General features: G+C 38.4%; 1 protein-coding gene and 1 long non-coding RNA gene across 7 annotated transcripts in view; one reads left to right on the forward strand and one right to left on the reverse strand.

Annotated features, from left to right (window-relative positions):
- Positions 1–20,623, forward strand: part of LOC103471835 (teneurin-3) — a 190,230-nt gene that overhangs the window by 4,831 nt on the left and 164,776 nt on the right. For all 6 annotated transcript variants that reach the window (XM_008421051.3, XM_008421052.3, XM_008421053.3 and 3 more), the window contains exons 2-3: positions 10,855–11,344; positions 13,211–13,486. In XM_008421051.3, coding sequence (XP_008419273.2) covers positions 11,074–11,344; positions 13,211–13,486 — 547 coding nt within the window. In that variant the 5' untranslated portion in view covers positions 10,855–11,073. The remainder of the gene's footprint in view (positions 1–10,854; positions 11,345–13,210; positions 13,487–20,623) is intronic.
- On the reverse strand, positions 8,003–8,662 carry LOC145553184 (uncharacterized). Its single transcript, XR_014089453.1, has 2 exons — positions 8,574–8,662; positions 8,003–8,118 (listed from the first exon to the last, which is right to left on the reverse strand). It is a non-coding gene; the product is annotated as an uncharacterized LOC145553184 (long non-coding RNA).

Here is a 20,623-nt window from a genome sequence, read left to right on the forward strand (position 1 = left end):
CGATGATGAGTAGGAGCGTGTGAAGCCAGTCAGAAACACATTCTCTGTGGCTTTTTTATTTTCTCAGAAGGGTGAAGAGAAAGAAAATATGGAATATCAGTCGACTGAAGAGTGTAAAAGCTGGAGCCTCGCAGACAGTGTAATAGTATACAGGTCAGCAATCTTTGACTTCCAGAGGCGTATGATGTGTATTCAGGAGTCCCTCTCTGGCCAATCGTTGCTGGTCAGACTTTCTAAGTTTTTTCCCTGAAAGTTGAGAAACCTCTACGATCCAATGAGTTTTCAGATTGATGTTTCTTTTATAAGGCCTGCAGTGTGTTTCTGTATTCTCTTAGTGTGCCATCATGACCTACATACTCCCTAAAATGCTGACAAGCGAAGAATAAAACCATCTAGATTCTTTTTGTATTGTTTATGCGGCACAATTGCTTAAAGAAAAAAAATCATCACTCGATATGAGTTTTCATTCTGTGTCTGCAGTGTGTACCTGCTCTAATTTCATACCACCGAAGAGAGTATATTGATTTATTTTGGACCATTTATGTGAATTTGTATTTTTAGCAGTACATCAGCGTCTTTATTTGGTCAGATTTTATAGTTTCCCGTAGTTGCAGCAGCGCTGGAGTATTGCATTCCCATTGCAGTAGTCATGACTGAAGTTTTCCGCCAGTCTGTTGTCTGCGACTGCTGTGATTGCTGTGTATATTCCATCTGCCCCTGCATATTCTAAAGGAGGAAGGGTTAGTTTGTGGTACAATCATGCGCGATGCATTTGAATGACACCCGGTGTCAGCACTTTGGAATAGCTCTCCGTATTTGAATTTTTATCTGCTAGCCAGGTTTGTATGCTCACAGCATTTCTAATGTAACTCCAGTCCTGATCTTCAGCTTGTCTCAGTGCTCTTTTAATAGAATCCGGCAGAAGATTTCCAGATTAGACACAAGCTTTAGTGATATTTGATTGAGAATTTTGCAATTAAAAATGCACTCTTCCCTGAATAAATAATATTCGATCAATGATTCCCTTATTTTCCTCTCAATCAGTCAAATCCATCCTCCTTTGTTTACCAGATTTATTGTGCACATAAATGCTTTTATTCTTGCGCTGCCTCTCCGTGGCACTGAGATTGCTCTTTCCCGTCATCACATTGTAGGCGCGGTATTACTACAATTTAATTTATTTCCGTAACAATGGGTCGATCATGGATTTTGTCTGTAAATTGCCACAAGTCTGCGCGGCTGAATTTGTTTTACACAGCGTGGAGCCGTTTCTTTCCGAGTAAGCATTACCTGGCAATTTGTTGATGCTGTCTTGCAGGATTCTCAATAAAGCCAATGCACATGAACTGCATTACTTCCTCAGATCCCATATGTGAAGCAGGCGTTGCGTTTGTGCTGATATCACAGTCAGGCTGTGGCCCAATGAATTAAGACTGTCTAGCGTAATTGGTTGTGTGATATGGAAGGAAGCACCTATTTTGATAAGAGCTGGGTTCAATATCTGTAGCCTTGGATACAGATAAACGCAGCTGCCTGTATGTATGAATTCACTGAATAACCTGTTATTACCATTTGGGATCCAGCCACTGCAAAAGAAACGTTAAAAAAGCCCCTTTTTTATTCCACTTGTCCACACATAGCAATTACATTTCAAAAACTGAATTTGATTCTGCTTGCGTATTATTTATTTCTTTTTTCTTCTCCCCACTAAAAGATTCAGTGAATGAAGAACTCATATGAGTTGCTGGTGAAGAGTTATTTGGGGGATTTGTAAACATCCCTGCGCAGCTTATTGTGTTGCTTATTATGTTATCTTAGAACTGGCACATACAATTTTTTTCATTATTTAATTCACACACAACAATGCGGAGCAATAAAATAGTGAGAATTTGATGTTGACCGCTATGATTTAGCAGGGAGGGACAAGACAGAGGAAGAAAAGCAGAACGATGTGGGTTCAGCTCTGCTTTTTTTATCATTTGTTTTTCACTCTTGCTGTGGTGTTGTTTATCTTTTAAATGTGCCGCATCTATGAGGGCTGAAGCTTCGAGTCCCAGAAGCGTGGAATAATCTGAAGTGACTGTATCAGAGATTTGCATCACTTTACTCCAGTTGTGAATATTCTCCATCTTACTCAGAGACAGGAAATCCAACACAGAGCAGGATTTCATCATCGCTCATGAGTGCAGTAAGCTCATCCCTCCAAACATTTGCAGAGGAATTTGGAGCCAGCAAAATGTATTTCTGGGTTTTTGTTTTAGTCTAACCATTTTTTAAACTTATCTAACATGTTGCACATTGCATGGTTGGGATTGGACTCTTCCAGCTGTGACCCCCTGGTAGAATAAAACTGGTAAAACTGCTTCACCATATTTCCAGAAAAAAAAATTAAGATTGCAATAACAAAAGAAAAAATGAAAAGATAAAACTGAGTAATTTATTTGAATAATTTGAACATCTTATTGAAAACAACCATTTCATATGCAGTTCTTATTTTGAGTAAAGATTCTCATCTTTTTAATTTTTTTTTACAGTAAAGTGTGATTAATACAAATTTACTACCTAGTAAATCCATTCTAAAGTTAGAATGTTAACATCCCTGATTCTACCTAAATAAATGTAAGCACACCCTTACTGGTGGATATTATTTATTTCTTAGCTTATAAAATTTGCTATTCAAAGCACGTACCAGATTCTCTTGGCTGGCATGAATTGACACATGGTCAATGTTGGGTACAAAACCATGTATAAAACCTATTTTTTAATGTGGGGCAGCAATCGCTCCCAGTAGTGAGACAAATAATCATTATGCTGTTTTTAATTAGCAATCAAAAACAAAACAAATAAAAAAAAATAACATTTTCTCCTGTGTTGGTTTGATTCACATCTGTATCAGATTTGAAACCAAAAATTGATTGATTTCTTCAATTGGGACATTCATACAAGTCAGGAACTAAATCTGAATCAGGTTTTTTACACATCATAACGACTCTGTCGCCCACTGACTGCAGAATAAAGGAAATATGGAATAACAGAAACTTGACTATGTGTCATTACAGACCTGTGATCAGTCTGTAACACGCTGGAGTGACATGTTAACCCACACACACACACTGGTGTTATGGTATTAAACTTCATCCCAGTGAATATTTTTTTCAGTTACATCTATAGCTGTAAACTCCAGGTTTATCCGAGCGGCCTTTGGCCAGTGGAGCAAAAACTGCCTAAAACTAATTTATTGGGGGAAAGAGTATGTCTTGTCTCAACCCTTTAAGCAAATGAGGTGCCAAAGTTTCGGTCACAGCAGGTGACCACTTTAATAATGCAAACCATAATATTGCATCATTAGTTATTAGTTGTTGCCTGTATTCTTCACAGAGATTTGTGTGCCTTTATGTGAAGTTCAGTGACAGTTCAGAAACACCTGGATAAACACTGATTGCTTTGTTGCTGCTGGAGCTTTTCTGAGACTCTGCATTTTGTTTCCTTATGTCTGGTACAAAATTTATTTGATGACCAAATGGCACTTTCACTTCTGCGCGAAGGTGCACTTTACAAAATGTTATTGTTCTTCTTAATTTTAAAGATGCAGTGGGTAACTTTTTAAAAAATATATGTTTTCTACATTTTTTTTAACTGTCACTATTCCTGACAGTGCGAGACAGATAATGCAAAAAAAATCAAGCTCTTCTTCTCCCTGTGGTCCTACAGCTATCTGCAGAAATACACCAGATTCACCAGCTTAGACCCTCCTCTTCAGAGCCAAGAGGAGGGTCTAAGCTGTTACTTATGTACATCCTTGCACTCTGCTAGGCTACAGCTCCTACGTTCCCCACAACGTAGGCTATAGTGAAAGTTTAGACTAGTTGGCATGTTCACCTATGAGAATGGATAAATAGTTTTCATGTAAGCTGTTTCCCCGTCATTAGCACAACTGTAGCGCATCCACAACCATGACTGACAGTGCTAAACCCCTCCTCCTGGCTCTGATTGGTTGTTTCTGACCAACCTGTTTTCACAGATTATCTCTCTCATGTTATGCTGTCAGGACAGAGTGAAAGTTTTAAGAAATGTTAAATAAAAAAAAATCATTTCCATCAATGTTTCCAATTCAATTAACCAGTAATTTATAAGACCATATAAAAAAAAATACTGAATGTGTTGTAGCTTCATGCAAAGTCAGTTAGTATTTAAACTAGTTCCTTCAAATACTAAAAGAAATGTGTTCTCTTTCTAATTTGAGACAGCAGCTCAGAAATTTCTCTTGCAGCCTGGGATGTTGGCATTGAACCTCAATAAAGAAGGGAAACAATGTGGTTCAGATGGCATCCAGGATTCACAGAGTCTGGGAATCATCCTGCAGACAAACTCTCCTCTGTCTCCAGAATCACTGGTGTCAGGGGGAAACAGGCAGCATCTGATGGAACACTGCCTTGGTTCTCCCTCACTCCTTCTCCAAGCGCCGAGAGGCACAGAAAAAGGGACTGAAGATAAACTGAAAGAGGAGAGGGAGAGAGCAGCGTCAAGGAGGAAAGAGAGAGAGAGCGAGAGCGAGAGCGAGACTCGACAAGATGAATTATGCAAAGCTGTCAGAGGCGGCTATTGTTGGAGGTGCTGGCTGTGTTAAAGCGAGCTAGCCCTGATCTCCACAAGCTCCATCAACCACTCTCACCACTCCCCGTGGCTGAGAGCTGTCTGATCTGTGCTCCAGCAAATAGCCAGCAACACGATGCGGGGGGGTGAGGGGCAACGGCCGGGCCACTTGGTGGCAGGTGAATTGTCTTGGTGGGACACACCAGTGCGGACAAGTACACTCTTTATTACCATTATTTACAGAGGTCAGACACAGGAAGATCTGAGCTGATATGCAAAGCCGCCCTGTGGAAATACAATTACCAGGCAAAAAGCCTGGTGAATAGTTGCAATTTCAGCAGTCCGGTCAGCAGTGACGACTCGGGTTTTGTAAAATGCTTTGTGTGCTAAAGTAACAAGCATAAGCCAGCTTGATTTCAGCTGCTACACTTATTGTTTTACCCTCATCAGATTGTATCAGACAAAACAATAAAAATAATTTGTCTATTTTTGGATCTTATCAAAACTCTGGCTTCCACTAGTAAACATTTGTTTAGATGCTACTCTATAAACATATTTTCTGTTTTGGGTATTCCAACATTATTTTTTAAGGGTTTTGTTGGCTCCAGTGGCTTTTATTTGAAAGTAGTTTGACAGGAAAGAGGGTAATGAGAGAGGTGGAAGACATGCGGCAAATATCACCTGGCTGGGAATTGAACCTGCAACTACCACTACGAGAACAAAGGCGCCTCCATACGTGGGTTGTGATTTGTCCCTGCACCACCTCAGCACCCCAACATTACTTTACTAAGCTCAGGTTGGCAGAGCTTAGTTTCAAGAAGGCTGCTGAGGGGTTTAACTGGAAAAGTAATAATGCTTCGTTAGCACTAAAAACAATTCAGACACAAATCTAGAGATGCACCGATCAGGCTTTTCTAGACCGATTTCTGGTCCTCTTTAAGGTCAGATCTGCTAATCCCCAGACTGACTGATTATCTTATGCATAGACACATATTTTCCTTATCTGATCCTTATTTAGCTTAAGCAGAGCACGGACTTGTGTGATGTTAGGTGGTGCCATTATACACAAAATATGGTTGGATACATCAGCTTTGAATCACTTAGAAGGTATGAGGATCATTTACTTAATTTTTCAGCTCTGCCAATCAAAAAATCCACTACTGGCTGATTGATGCATCTTTAAATGTATCAATAGGGAGCCGTGTGTGGGCTTGTTTGCTTTTCATCAATCATCATTGAATATGGGAACGTCTCGCCAGAGAATAATGCAAAACCTTTTCTTTATCTTAAAAATTGTCGCACTGAGTATATCTTTACTTTTAATTCCTGCTTTTTACAGGAATTGAAAACATAAATAAAATTTTTTATATTTTGTCAACATATTTTCTCTTGCTGTTAAAAGCTGAGAGAATAAGTGGGATTTATCGTTAAATGAATCCCAAACATTGCACACAAATCTTCTGTCAATTCACTAATTGGTTAATTAATTATTTCAGCTCTAAGGAGTTGACTAATTGACGTAGAGCTGCTGACAAAGTTGCCTGTGTCATAAAACAATATTTTTAGAGGTTTTGATGAATAAAGTGGAGATTACCCAAGTTTCTTCAGTTTATTTTCAGTAAACCAACATATGTGTTATTCAAAATCAGATAAAAAAAAAAAAATGCTTGTTCTCTTTTGGTCATCCTTTTCAAATCCCAGATCAGAAGCATAAAACTCCCTTTCGGACATCTTTGATGAATAAAATACTCGTTGTCAGACATGAAACAAGTAAATCTCAGACCCTTGAAACCTCTCCAGCTGCCTTGAAGAGCCAAATGACTTGGAGCCGTTTCCCCTCACTGTATCGTACAGATGGTTTATGGTTTATGCTTCAAAGAAGTGCAGAAGTGTAGGACAGCAGTAGGTGTCGGGGGGACGGTATTCGACTGGCAGGGGAGTTGTTGAGATGTGTGTAGAGCTGCGCCGCATAGCTCATGAATTGTCTTCTTCCGTGGCTCAGTGGCTCGCAGGAGGACCTCTGTGTGACACTAATTTTGCATTGTCGACTCCTCTACTGAATGGTCACGGGTGACTGACTGTCCTGATTCAGCTGCATGATCAAAGGTAGGAAGGTAGAAAGTGAAAAGGCCTGCCTTACAGTTTCTGTTTAAAAGCAAGCAGGCAAATTTTCACTTTCTTGCCTTTGTTTCTTTTGAGAGGTTGGATGCAGACTTTTTTTGGAAGAGACACTGCACATTCAGTCTATTTAAGTTCAGACTTTACTGCCACTGCAGAAGCACAAACAAGAGTGTCTAGAACCTTTTGTACATAATTTAGACTACCACAAACACCTCTCAGGTGTCTTGCAATGCTGTTTACATACAAGCAAGACACTTGAAGTAGCTGTGAATAGATCCCATCCTCAGTCATACAGGGATGTTTATACAGGGCCATGCCTGGTCACTCAAGGGCTTATAGCTGATTAGGAAGCAAATCTAAATCCTACTATAGTGCAGAGTGCAGCTTAGTGGGTGAGACTTGTAGCATTAGCCGTTCTTCAGACAGCGAATCTCTTTACAAGTCCATAAAGAAGACGAGGATCGTAATCAGGGATGCTCCTGGGCGTGTCCGCACGCACTCATCCCATGCATTAATCTGCCCGTCTGGACGGGTGTGTACAATTTGCTGAAAGTGATGAGATGTGATTGAGATGGCCTGTGGCATCTAAAAACAACTGCTTGGGGTGCAGTGTGGAGAGTTGAGTGGAAGGGTTACAGGAGAGTCTGTCGCTGATTGCATCTCAGCCCTTCAGGGAAACAGAATCATATCAGACAACTTTGGGAGGTGGGGGAGGAAGTTTAATAGGTGTGGAAGAGCTTACAATTTTCATTATCCCTGCATCCTGCACTGCACCGGTGACTGCTCCAGGTTTTGGGAAGTCTCCGGGGCTGGCGCTATCTCTCAGTGTGACGGTACACTATCCTGGCTTCATTGAAATGTTTTGATGCTTGATGTGAAACAAAGTAGATCTCATTTGGGAAAAGATGGAGTCTGATGCTCCAGTCTTACCGCTCAGCCAAGAGAGAAATGAAATTTAGTTCGTGGTGTGTGAGTGTGTGTCAGGAGGCAGTGGAAAACGGCTGGTAATAAACACTTCTGACACACCACAGCTCCCTTCCACATTCCAAGATGCGTTTTTTTTTTTTGGGAGGGGATTGGTCACATTCATATCCCCCTGATTCACAGAGCACAGTTGGGAAGTCATCTATAAATTTATACCAGCTGGAAGATTATAACTGATATATCAGATGCTCCTGTACATATAAGCAGCTTCTGTCTAAGGCCAGGATGGCCATTCAAAAAACACAAAAGATCCTGAAATCAGGAAGTTTTTTTCTTGGTGTGTTCGACTCAATTTGTTAACCTGTTTACTGATAAATCTTTTTATTTTCTCTTTTCTGAAAATAGATGTCTTCAGTTTTAATAGACTTCAAGAGGTGGGCAATATGGCTTCCTGCCCAGGGCGGCCTTCCTCTGTGGACACTAAAAGAAAGAGAGAGAAAAAAGAAAACCTGTCAGTTGTTTTGTAAATAGGTTTTCCATTATTTATTTGAATGTGCGAGCAATGGGTGCTCCTCTTAGTCTCAAAAAATATAGTTTAAAAACAAATTCAATGAATTAGTTTAAACACATGGTCTTCTTAAATGTACAATAATCCATCGTTCTATGTGAAGGAAAAACAATTTATGTCGAACAGATGAATAGAATGATGATAAATATTATTGATTTTTATAATTGATTTTTGAATTAAACAGCATTATAATTTTACAAAACTCTTTTTGTTTGCTACAGTTGCACTTCATGGGAGGTTAGGGATATTCTGCTTTCAGTCAAATTTCAAATTTCACACACACATATATATATAAATATATATATATATCCCGGGAAAATACATTTTATCGCGATATGGTAATTTCATGGTGTAAGTAGTACATCACCCCGTCATCACACGTCCTGCGATATGAAGTTGTAAAGGTGTGAAGGCAAACATGGCTGAACCGCCAAAAAACCAAATAAGACTCTGGTCAGTTGGTTTACATTCTGGTTTGGACTGGATTGAATTTCACAGAATTAGCTGATATCTAAGGTAAGTATAATGCAGTAGCTCCAGTCGTGTTTTGAGGGCTGCAGCTCACGTACTGGCCGTTGCCTGGATACACGGAGCTCAGCTCTGCGTCAGCTCGCCTCCACTACGCAGAGCGAACCAATCAGCCACGGCGAATAAACTTTCTCAAACGCAAACGTCTTTCCGAAAATAAATAACGTAGCGCAAGGTTGAGGGCCACCGAGTTGTATAAAACAGGAGAAATATTTTCTGACCAAGCACCGGTTAATTTGACGCGACAGGAAACGACACTACTCAGAAAGAGAAGAAGCTAGCTTGCTACAGCTAGTGGCGTTTGCTAACTCGTTAGCATTTTAAATAAATCAGTAGTGAGAGTGAGAGTTGAAGGTGCTTTATTGCTTCGTTTCCCGACTCAGATGTTCCTTTAGGGAAATTATGAAACAAACTTCACTCATTGTTGGTAAAGCAATGAAAATGGCGCCGCGGGGAGGTTGGCAAGCTAAAAATTAAAACACTGACCGTCATTAAGTTCCTGATCTTTAGGTAGTGTGCAAAAGCTTTTACTGTTGACGATTTTTATTGACGTATATTTTGGTGTTGATCATTTTTAAAAGGAATATTTCCTTATAAAATGTTAAACGCGGTTTAGTTTGACACATAATGCTTGCGTTAAAAAATAAACATAAGGGGGAAACACTTTTTAACATCTTGTAAAACTAATGTTTTAATTGCGTACCGAAGTATTTTTATTTCGATTCGGTAGCTGTTCTCAGGCTGTTTCTTTATTTCCCTTTATCAATTTTATATTTTCTTTGAGACATTAAACATGTACGATTTTTGTATATATTTATATATGAATTTTCTTAATGTAGCGACTTTATAAAGGAAAGTAAAAAATACATAGGATTATGAGCTTATCTGATCCAACTGAAATGAGCACAACGACCTTCTGCTGCTAGATGAGATTTATTGGAGTCATATAACTACATGTCCTTACAGTAAGTTATTAAAATTATACAGATAATCATATAGTTGGTTGTAAAAGGTGGTATAAAATATTTGCCTGGCGGTTAAACCGCAACCCATACGTAGTACCATTTGGTAGCTTGAAAAATGGGAATGAAGTTTGATATGAAACACTAAAGAATAAAGGGGCAAAATGAGGAGGAAGGAACTTGAAGATTTTTGATCGTCTCTTGGTCAAAACTGGATGTTAAGATCCAAACTGAACAGAAGTTCTTTCAAACACAGTTTGAGAAAGACTGACTCCACAATTTTTTCACCTTTCCTGTGTAAAACAACAAAAAATGAAATCCTTCTGCGACAGAAAGTTAACTCCTCATCGCTTCTCTCTTTGGGTTCAATTCCACCACAGATCCAGGTGAAGTTTCTCCTCACTCTTCAGTTTGTTTGGGCTCACGATGAATAATTTCTGTTGCAAATGCATAAAGGTTTCTGTGGAAACGGCTGCTCTCCAACAGTGGCAGTTTTCCAGGAAACACGTTTCCGTTATGACTTTTCAGAGCCCTGACTATTCCATAAAAAACAAACTTGCATTTAACCTCCATTTTAGTGATGTGGAAGCAGAAATTCAAGACAGATCTTTAAAAAATAAGTAGCTGTGTGCAGGTATATTTAGCACCATAAGTAAAAGGTTTAATAATTTAGGGACCGGCTCCTATATTTTTTTTTTTACTTAGCTGCCACAGCCTAACAAAATATATATAGGAGCTATTAATTTTTAATTAGTCTTTGTCTTCGCCCTCCTTATCGTTGCTCCTCTGTGTATTTGAATGAAAACTGCTAAACAGAATGAAAATATTTGCTATAATATCATTTTTAGTATGTTGTAAATTTAGATTGTTTTATTTTTTCCAGAAGAACAAATTGACAAAAAGTCTTTTGACTGTTTTTAATCAACTTTCAGAAGCTAAACCCACTTTTACCATCTGAAACGAGCACAAAAAAGAGGAAGTTGTTCAAGAGTAGAAGTCAAGTGTTCACGGGTGAAGTTTCAGAGGTGTGGAGGGAGCGTTGGGGTGGGGCAGTGAGAACGAGAAAAGTGTGTGCTTTTGAAGATGAAGCTGTGGGATTAGTGTTATCGGAGCTCCTTGCTACCTTTCCTCATCTCTCGTTTTTTTTTTTTTTCCCAGGTGCAGCAGGTGGACAGCCGAATGGACTGAAGAAAAGTGACAGGGGTTCAGAAGTGAGGAGGAGGGATTTGGAGAGGAAATCAGTCACAGGACGAGAATCACAGCCCAGAGAGAGCAGGAAGGGGGAGCTGAAAGAAAGTGAAATAATCCAGTGGTGAACGCCTCAGTAGAGTGTCAGTAGCAAAAGGGAGGGAGTTGGATGCCCAGCATGCCGGCAGCATGGAAAGGGTGAGGGAGCAGCGGCCTTTCTGCTCGCTGTCCAAGAGCCAGAGGGAGCGGGACAGAGACTGCGAGCGAGACAAGGATCGGGAGCGGCGCTACACAGCTTCCTCCACGGACCGGGACAACGGAGCCTGTCGTGTTCCCACTCAGAAATCGTACAGTTCCAGCGAGACCCTGCAGGCCTTCGACCATGACCCCTCACGGATGCTGTTTGGAGGCAGAGTCAAGGAGATGGTCCACAAGGAGACAGCAGAATACACCAGGCCTGGTTAGTGAAAACAGGGTTTTTTGTCAAATGTTATAGATATTTTTGTGAAATATGATGTACATATTTACCTGACAGTAATATGAGATAAGGTCTAAATAACATTTTTTTCTTTTTAAGTGCTTAATTGTGGAAGTGATGGAAAAACACTCCTTCAGTTTACAAAAGTGGAAACTTTCATTCTCTCTACTTTAGTAAATACAATAAATAACAAAATCTTCATATCCTTGTTGATTTGCTGCTGTTTACTAGTGTGAGACTTAATTAGGAAAATGAACATGGATGCAGGGATTTTGACGTTTGTTTACCAAAATGAAAAATCTCACAGTTTTATTCTTTTTATCTATGCAAAATTGATGTGGAAAAAAAAACACAATATCCCACGAAGTCCTCCAGACTGTGGTAAACACAATTAAAGGAAGTCACTAAGGCATAATCAAGTGTTATTTTCTGAAACTTTTGAAGAAAACTCATTTAGAACATGATCCAATGGGCTCCCCTGATCCTGTAAAACATTCCAACCATTCTGGACTTTGGTAAAATATAAAAGCAGTGCCTAAAAAGTAACACTTGGTTTTAATTGGCTGGTGGAAGCTGCTTTAAATTGTGTAATTAAAAAGTTTGAGCACTTTACTCTATTTTATGGCACTCGTTGGGCTCATAAGATTGCAATCAGAAAATCTATCCATTACTCCCGTACGTTTTCCCAGTGCTAATTGGTGTCCGTTTCACATTTAATGGGATCAAGATGAAGTTGTGGGAAGAAAACTGCTTTTATTTTTTAATTTAATGTAGACATTTAGAGTTGGAATCTGTTTCTTAGATCATCATGGTAAATGCCACATTTAAAGAGCATATTTATTTCATTCAGCGTGTGTGTGTGTGTGCGTGTGCGCGCGTGTTGCTGCGTGTACACACACCTATATGTGTGTGAATAACAAAAATAAAAGACAAACAATTTTACTTGTTTAATATTTTAGAGCATAGAAAAAATAAAAATTAGAATAACTAAAGCATTTTTTCCTTAATGCAATAATATTTTATGAATACTTGCTTTATTTAAAAAAAATGAAATTATAAAAACATGATAAATATTTTTTGTGGTTTTTGTCACTTGCATAATTATTCAACAATTAAATCAATTTTATATTGTTTTTAACTATGTACATGCATTTAGTTTGGCCTTATAGAACATAGGTTTATATATATATATATATATATATATATATATATATATATATATATATATATATATATATATATATATATATATATATAATTAAAAATATTATAATAAATAATAAATATATATTATTTATTTATAATGGAAGACACGGTGAACTGAAAGTTGGACTAGTTTTTCCCATAATTCTGGAGCTTCTAGTTGAACTCAGTGGTAGTTTTTGGTTTTCTGTGTATTATGCTGTGGGGAAAAAAAATGCATAGACAGTTATGACAGCTTATTATTTTTTTCTGGTGCATGTAGAATAGAAGCCCTAACTAGCTGCAAGTGGAGAGCAAAAACCATGTGTTGTTGACATAGTTAAAATGTTTCCTAAATTGTGTGTGTGTGTGTGTGTGTGTGTGTGTGCGTGCGTGTGTGTGGGTGTGTGTGTGTGTGTGTGTGTGCGTGCGTGTGTGCGTGTGTGTGTGTGCGTGTGCGTGTGTGTGTGTGTGTGTAAAATATATATATATATTTATCACAACTAACTTTGTTTTTGGTTTAAAAATATTTTTTGTATTAATTGATTGTGGGGGATTTAGATGTTAAGAATCAGACGTCACGATGCTCATCAGGAGGTTGTGTTCTTGGCTATTAACCTGGTTGTTACTCGGTTTGTTAACTTTACAACTTGCTGTCGTTTACAGGACAGACATTTTCATTGAGGCAGCTCGGGATTTGTGAGCCAGCAGCTCGCAGAGGCTTGGCTCTCTGCCCTGAGACCGGCCTGTCCCACCCACTCAGCAGCTACACCCGGGGGCCGGCCGCCACAGAAAACCATGAACCTGTATCACCGGAACGTACCATGACTCTTTGGGGAACGGGGGCAAAATCTGGGCAGAATTCATGCCTCTCCAGCCGTTCCAATTCGGCGCTCACGCTCACTGACACGGAAATGGACAATAAATCGGACACAGAGATGGGTGAGTAGGGCACACTTTGCATCTCACACCTCCCTATTTGCTTCGAAAAGTGGAAGAAAATCACTAGGTAGAAAAAGCAGCAGCAGCAGCATGGTTGGTGCTGCAGACGAGCTCCTGATTGGTGGAAGGAGGTGGAAGTGTGATTGGTGGGGCAGCTTTTTAGAGAGGCATTTGCAGCTGTCTTTGTTTGGATCAAAGGGGAGAGTCTTTGCTGCATTCAGAGAAAAATTTCGCCCTGAGATTGAGTGCTTGCTAGTCACCTGGTCCGTCTCGGCGGGAAGCCGAGGAGTTTGATAAAGTTTCCCCATGGGCTATCGCAGAATCAAAGATAGCTTTGTGCGCCTCAGTCTGAGATTTTGCTTAGAAATTCTGCAGTGGTTGACTGGGCATACATAATGGCTGATTAAATGGGCACAATGGTTTGAAGTGCAAATTTGATCATGCTGAAAACCTGAGATGGAGGATTGGGCTTCTCTGTTTGAAGAGGGCAAATCTTTTCTACACCAAAGAGAGGCTATGTTTACGGATTGTTTAAATGTGTACCTGTCTGATTTTAGGCTCATTTATGTCACACTGAGTTCACAGCTTGATTCTTTCATGCTGGCATTTTACTGTTTAATGACTTTAGTTTCATTTTGCATCATAAAGTCTTTAAATTGATCGTCTCACCTGTTTGTATTTTTGGTGTAATCCTAATCTTTGGTTTGAAATTAATTTTCTCTGTTGTAATTAGCTCTGTGCTCTGAAAGCTCTCCTGACTTCATATGTCATTCATCATCATTACGCTGTCACCATTGTAACACATCTGATGCAAAGCTCTAATTATTTTTAAGAAATCGATGTTATCAAAGAATGGCAGGCAGTTCAAATAATTAGGGTTTATTACACTTTTCTGGCAAGAGCATTAAAGAGAGGGTAAAAAAGAACATGTCTTGTTCTCTTGCTATCAATTTTTATACTGAAAACATTGGCCACAGTCTGACATTTGAGACAAGTCATTTTCTTAATAGCAGCATTCATCATGGGGAGCTCGTCTACCGGGGTGGGGGAGCTGACTTAGTCCTCTACCTTTTCAAAATGCCATCAGAATTCAAATTCAGGCATCTGTTCCTGAAACTGGCCTCAAAGGAAATGCGCCTCACCTCCTCGGCGCCTCACTCAGGACACATTTGTTGTTCTATATGCCAGAAATGAAACTGCATCTCAAGAGGCTGGTCCGTTTTGCAGGAGAACACAGAGCTTTGCTTCAATAGATCCTCTCCTGTGCTTTGATTCCTTCTGCGCCGCAACCACTTAAAAGTGTGTGACCTCACACACACTCATGCACACTCCACAGTTAGGAAACGCCTCAAGAAGCTTCTGCTGATTGGCTCAGGTTTGAACAATGTCCTGCTGGGAGTTAAGGTCACTCACAAGGCAGGAGTGAGTCTATATTTTTGGTCATTGCAGGAAAAAAAATCGTTTCTTTTTTTCGATGTTGCGAAAAGTGAATTCTTTCTTATTTTCAGTTTCACATCATTTAAAATTCAAACTTTGTCTATTTTTATAACCTTTTCTTGGTTTATTGCGTTTCAAGTCGGAACAAAAAAAAAAAAAAACCTGCCTCTGTTCCACCTCTATAGATCTTTGTCTTTTTTTTTCCTTTGGCAGGAAGCATTGCACTTTTGACTTTCACTATTTAATGAAGCAGCTAAGAGAAATGACCCATCCAAAGGTTTCTATCAACTCAATATGCATGCGGAAGCTCCGACAAGGGGCCGTTCAGCCCCACTTATTCATAAATGAACTCGATATTTCATTGTAATTTGCTCTGTTCTGCAGAGTGTTCGACACAGACAAGTACCAAAGCCTGTGTGCGTTCGCAGCGTGTGGCATCTGCAGATATCCATCCACCTCAGGGACAGAGGTCGGTTACCTGAACAGATGAACCCAGGGTGGTCATCAGGGGGTCAGTCTGCAGTTCTGTAAAAACTCATGTGGGACGGCAGGAACAATGAAAGCTGATTTATTTTGTGGGCAGCGAGACATTTTGTTATTTTGCATATTTGATTCGGAAGATAATGGCTGTTACAGGAGGCTTTCTAAATTAGTCCAAACATTATTTAAATATTTCTGTTTTTGTGTTAGTTGTATTAGTTTTGGCCTGTTTATTTATTTATTTACTTTTCCATCTTTGTTTTTCTCCGTCTTTTTCTATGTCTTTGTTTCTTCCTTTCTTTATTCCTTAACTACTTTCTTTGTATTTTTAAAAATATTTTATTTATGTTTTTCTATCTTTTTACTTAGTGGCTTTAAAGAACATTTTAAAACATCAAAGACATCTTTAGTGGAGATATTTATTTATTTTATTCAATCTATATCAGCTAATATTTATTTATTTTCTAAACAAATAAATATTTTATGGAGAAAAGGCAGATGAATAAATGAATTAATTAAATAAATAAAAATAACCTTTATAAACCTCTTTGAGTTCCCTTAGTCCTAAAAAAACAACAGGTCATACAAAAGTAATTTCCACACCAAGAATATTGCATAAAATATTCCTATAATTAAGATATTTTACCTGGATATTATAATTATGGAGTTTAAATAATTGAATAAGTCATTAATGCTTTAAGTTGAAGTTTTTTGCAACACAATTAAAATTTAGTTGAATATATTTTAAAAAATAAAAAGAGAGAAACCTCCAGGTGAAACAGTAATTATGATGGGATATACTTATGCATATCTGGGTTGATTTAGTCATATTAGAGAATATCAATGATTCTAGAAGGACCTATTAAGTTATGCAAAGTCTAATTGGGATTTCAAATGGAGTTGAATGTGGGTCACTTTGTGTCCCTGGCGTTTCTAGTTTCCTGCAGACGTTTTAATTTGATTAAATATAGTTAAAAATGTTAAGAATTATAAAAAATTTTTAATGCAGCAAACTACATGTTGTAATTCTCCACTGTAACTGAGAATATGGACATCTTTTTTATTAAAACCCATCGTGAATGTGATCCAGATTTAAGATTTAATACCTCAGGATGATCTTTGGTGCTCAGAGTTGTTTCACGTTCTGTCAGGTAATTAAGAGGAACATGAATTTTAACTAAGGACAGAAAATGTCCTGATTTAAAAATGTGAACAAATTCCCTCCAAACAAAACAAAAAGCCACTGTGTGCTCTTCTCTCTCGAGCTTGGGGCACTAACTACTAAAGTGCACTCTTTAAAATGAAAACCTTGTTGTGAAGGTTGCTTATATATTTATATTTCAGTATGTTTGTGTTAGGTCAAAGAACATCCTCGGAGGAAAAGTCAACACTACCAAGGAGACTGATCACCCCCCACACACACCTCCAATGTTGGCTGTGCTGGGCTTAAAATCAATATTATATCCTTCATAAAACATGAATGACTTCATGCAGCAAAAACATTGCATGGCCCTGTTGAGTTGTATTCCTAATAGGGTGTGAAAAAGCTCACGCTCACTTGTTAGGTATTATAGGTGGAGAGCTTCAGCCCCTGACAACAGCTCACCTTATGAAACACATCAGGTGGATTTATTGTTTAACGGAGGGACTTGATGCCTGCTGGACCTGGTTTGAAGCAAACCACTTCCAGGTAATGTCTGTCATCCCGGGCTAAAGAGCCACCATCTTCTGGGATTATTATCCGTGTCTGCGGCCTTGAAGGCGGCTGCCCCCCCGGCTCGTGTTGGGGTGTGAAGGGGCAGCCTCTGGTTCCTCTCACAGCTTAACCACAGATGACCTTTTACTCTATTTCTGTCCACAGTTACGTACAAATAGTCAGACACACACGCACACACACACACACACACACACGCACGCAGACGACGCGTAAATAGAAGCAGACAAAAACACAGTTACATGCACACAAGGAGGAAGCAGCTTATAAGAAATTTTGGTAGAAATTATATTTGCTAATAGAATATTAGTAATAATAACTATAATATATTTGATTATATATTAATCTCGATATTTGTATTTATTTTAATACATATTCTATAATTAATTCTAAATAACTATTCACTACTACTATTATTATTATTATCATCGACAGTAGCATTTGCTTCTGGGTCATTTTTTCCCACCCATCAGTTCAAAACTTGATTTCCTCCTTCCTTATTTCACCTCTAAAACAATTTTGTATCCATATACATAAACCATGCTGCATCCGTTTATTTTATTGATAATTAAAGAATTTATCATTATGGTGATCAACTGTCATAAAAATGTGGAATTAAATTAAAATTTTCCATAATGTCTGTAATGTTTTTTTGGTTTTGAGCCACTTTTGAATCTGTTGATCCCAGATTAAACTGGATCCTTCCTGTTAGAATTTGGTATTTATTGGAGTTACAGCCAGTTTTTCTTACAGTAGCCTATTTGGAGCTTATAGAAAATAAATATTTTATTACAGTGGGAACGTTATTTTATTTTTTATTTGAGCTGTCTCTCACTGGTCCCTTGCTCTGTTTTTTTTTTCCCTATTCTGTCCTTGTCATCTTTGTCTCTTTGCTTCCTGATCCAGATTCAGCGTCTTGTGCCATTACCTTAAAGTCAATTGTGGAACAGGACATTTTTTTCTTTCCACACTTTAGTTGAGGAAATCTGCTTCAGAAACTGCAAGGCAAGCAGTCCCACCAGACTCTTTGTCTAAGCTGCCAGTACAGGACACTTGTAGAGGCTTTGTCTGCTGCGGCCTGCACCTCCTGCCCAAACTTATTGTGGGAAACAGTGTGTCGCATTCATGCTTTCATAGAGGATGTGGGGAAGCAGTAGGGCCTTGCATGTCCGTGTTCTTATCCAGGAGTGTTTACTAGGGGGATGTAGCAGAAAAGAATTTCAATTTGTTCAAGTCACAGGTCTATACGGCGGTCATAGACATTTTACAGTTGTGTGTAGCAGATTTACTGCGTGAACAGAGCCAGTAAAAGGTTAATTAAATCAGGAGAGAAGTCACGGCAAAGTGTTCTGTAGCATAGTGAGCTTTCCTTGGAGCACAGAAATCCTCTAACATGCCTCTCTGCATGTTGCTGCTCACTCATTACGTGCACACACACTTCCGTATCTCACTCTGGTGTTTTTGTCACACTATACCTTCCTAGGATTAGAGAAATCAACCCAACGTGCGGACATGTTTGCGCGCACACACTGGCGTACATGCCGGAGGGGCGTCACGCTGACGGAGGTGACAAGCCATCTGTCAAACTCCTGTCTCAGATCTGCGCCTTGTATTGTGACAGTGGAATCAACCTATTGATCGTAGCATGAAGAAATCTTTTCTCACCGCTTTCATAATTCAACATGACACGAGCTGAACTCTAAAAGAATAAATAATATCAGTTTGTTTTTTCTATACCCTTTGGTCTGGAGGGGCAGTCATTTGTGAGATGCTTGAAGAATATTCAGTTATTGGCAGAGCAAACTGTTTCATGATTTGTTGATTGGGGTTGGAAAGGTGTGTCTGAGTTTTATTTGGTGCCTCGTCAAAGGAGGAGGTTCACTTTGATCGCCATCATTTTTACTGTCACCACTTCTCTTCTGGCTGCTGTTGTCACCGCTTAAGTGCCGGCGCTGTAAAGTGCTCAGGGTGATGGGATGTGGGATTTGGCGATGAGATGTCATGGCAGCTGTTGTGCTTACCCCTCATACATTGCTTTCTGTTTTAGAGTGATTTGGGGGAGTCTTGAAGGGGTCACTGCCCTCTTGTTTTCGAAGAACAGAGGTCATGGACTTTTCTGCCTCTTTCAGCTCAAACAACAAAATGATCTCTGATTTTTTTTTTTTCCCCCCACATAGTTCTTTTCTACAACCTGACTCACGGTGTGTGCAATGATGGCATTCTTGTCTCGTTGGTTTATTCTTGTGCTCAGCCACATTCACAACATCACAGCACCACATAGTGAAAAACTTCTTCACACACCACAGCTACCCCCCACTGAGTAGATGATCTGATTAGACTTTGGAGTGTCTGGCTGTATAAATTTGCATATTAATAAGGAAAAGCTGATTTTCTTGAAGCTACTATGTCCCTTTAATACTTCAAAGATAGAATTTCAAATAACATCAATGTGAAGATGGTTTTTTGCATCTCTAGAAGTATTTCCTAATGAATGTGCTGTTCATATGCTTCAGACATGCAGATCTTACTATGAAGTTAAAGATGGTTTAATATAAGGAGGAACCAATTTGAGATGATAAAATAAACATAGACAATAAATATATCTTTTGTTTATTTCAGTGTGAAAACTGATTTATTTCATACTCATATTTTGTCAAAAAAATTAAATAACATTTTTAAAAATTAAAATAGAGCTATAATTTTAAAATATGCAATTTTAGAGCTGTGAGTTTAATAATCACTGGTTAATTAACACATTATTGTATTTTTGGGGGATTAAATTTATGCTAATCCAGTAATCATTAATCACTGTTTTTTCCCTTTGTTTTTTGTAGTTGATTCTTAAATAGCATTGTCAGTGATTTTACTTCAGTGAAACTCTTTTGTGTGAAATAATCAGCAGTTGTGTTTTTCTTTTGTTTCTTAATGAAGTGAAGATGTTTTTCTTTATCTTTAAAAGCTGTTTCATCTGTCCAGCCTGTATTTCCTGAAGCTATGTTTACTCCACAGATGACCAGGGTACAAGTTAAACCGTGAAAGTTGGAAATCTGTCAACATCATTTATTTTGCTGTGAAAAACACAAACTGTGGTTGTTATGGCAGCAAAGGGGCAAAAAGAAAACATAAGAAACACACACACCGTAAATAATTGGTCTGACCTGAACTTAATAGACATTTGTGAGCTATTTTTTATTAAAAAATAAAAAAATTAATTTTGACCCAGGAAGTTTTTTTCTGTTCAGGAAAATCTCAATGACCTTAACCTGAGAAACTCCAAGGTCTTTGCATGTCTTAGTTGTTGGATTTTTTTTTTTTTTTTTTTAAAGAAACCAGTAATGTAATAAAAAAAAACAAAGTGGAGTTGTTATTTAATTTTCATTTTAAAATACTGAATAATAAATGGAAATATAATCTATATTTCTTTGCTAATCATAAACACATGAGGATAAATTTGAACTTGTTTTGATTTTCTTTTTAGGTTATAAATAATAAAAACCTAAATCGGT

The sequence above is a fragment of the Poecilia reticulata genome, chromosome 10 (assembly GCF_904066995.2).
Source record: "Poecilia reticulata chromosome 10, P_reticulata-male-v2, whole genome shotgun sequence".
NCBI lineage: Eukaryota > Metazoa > Chordata > Actinopteri > Cyprinodontiformes > Poeciliidae > Poecilia > Poecilia reticulata.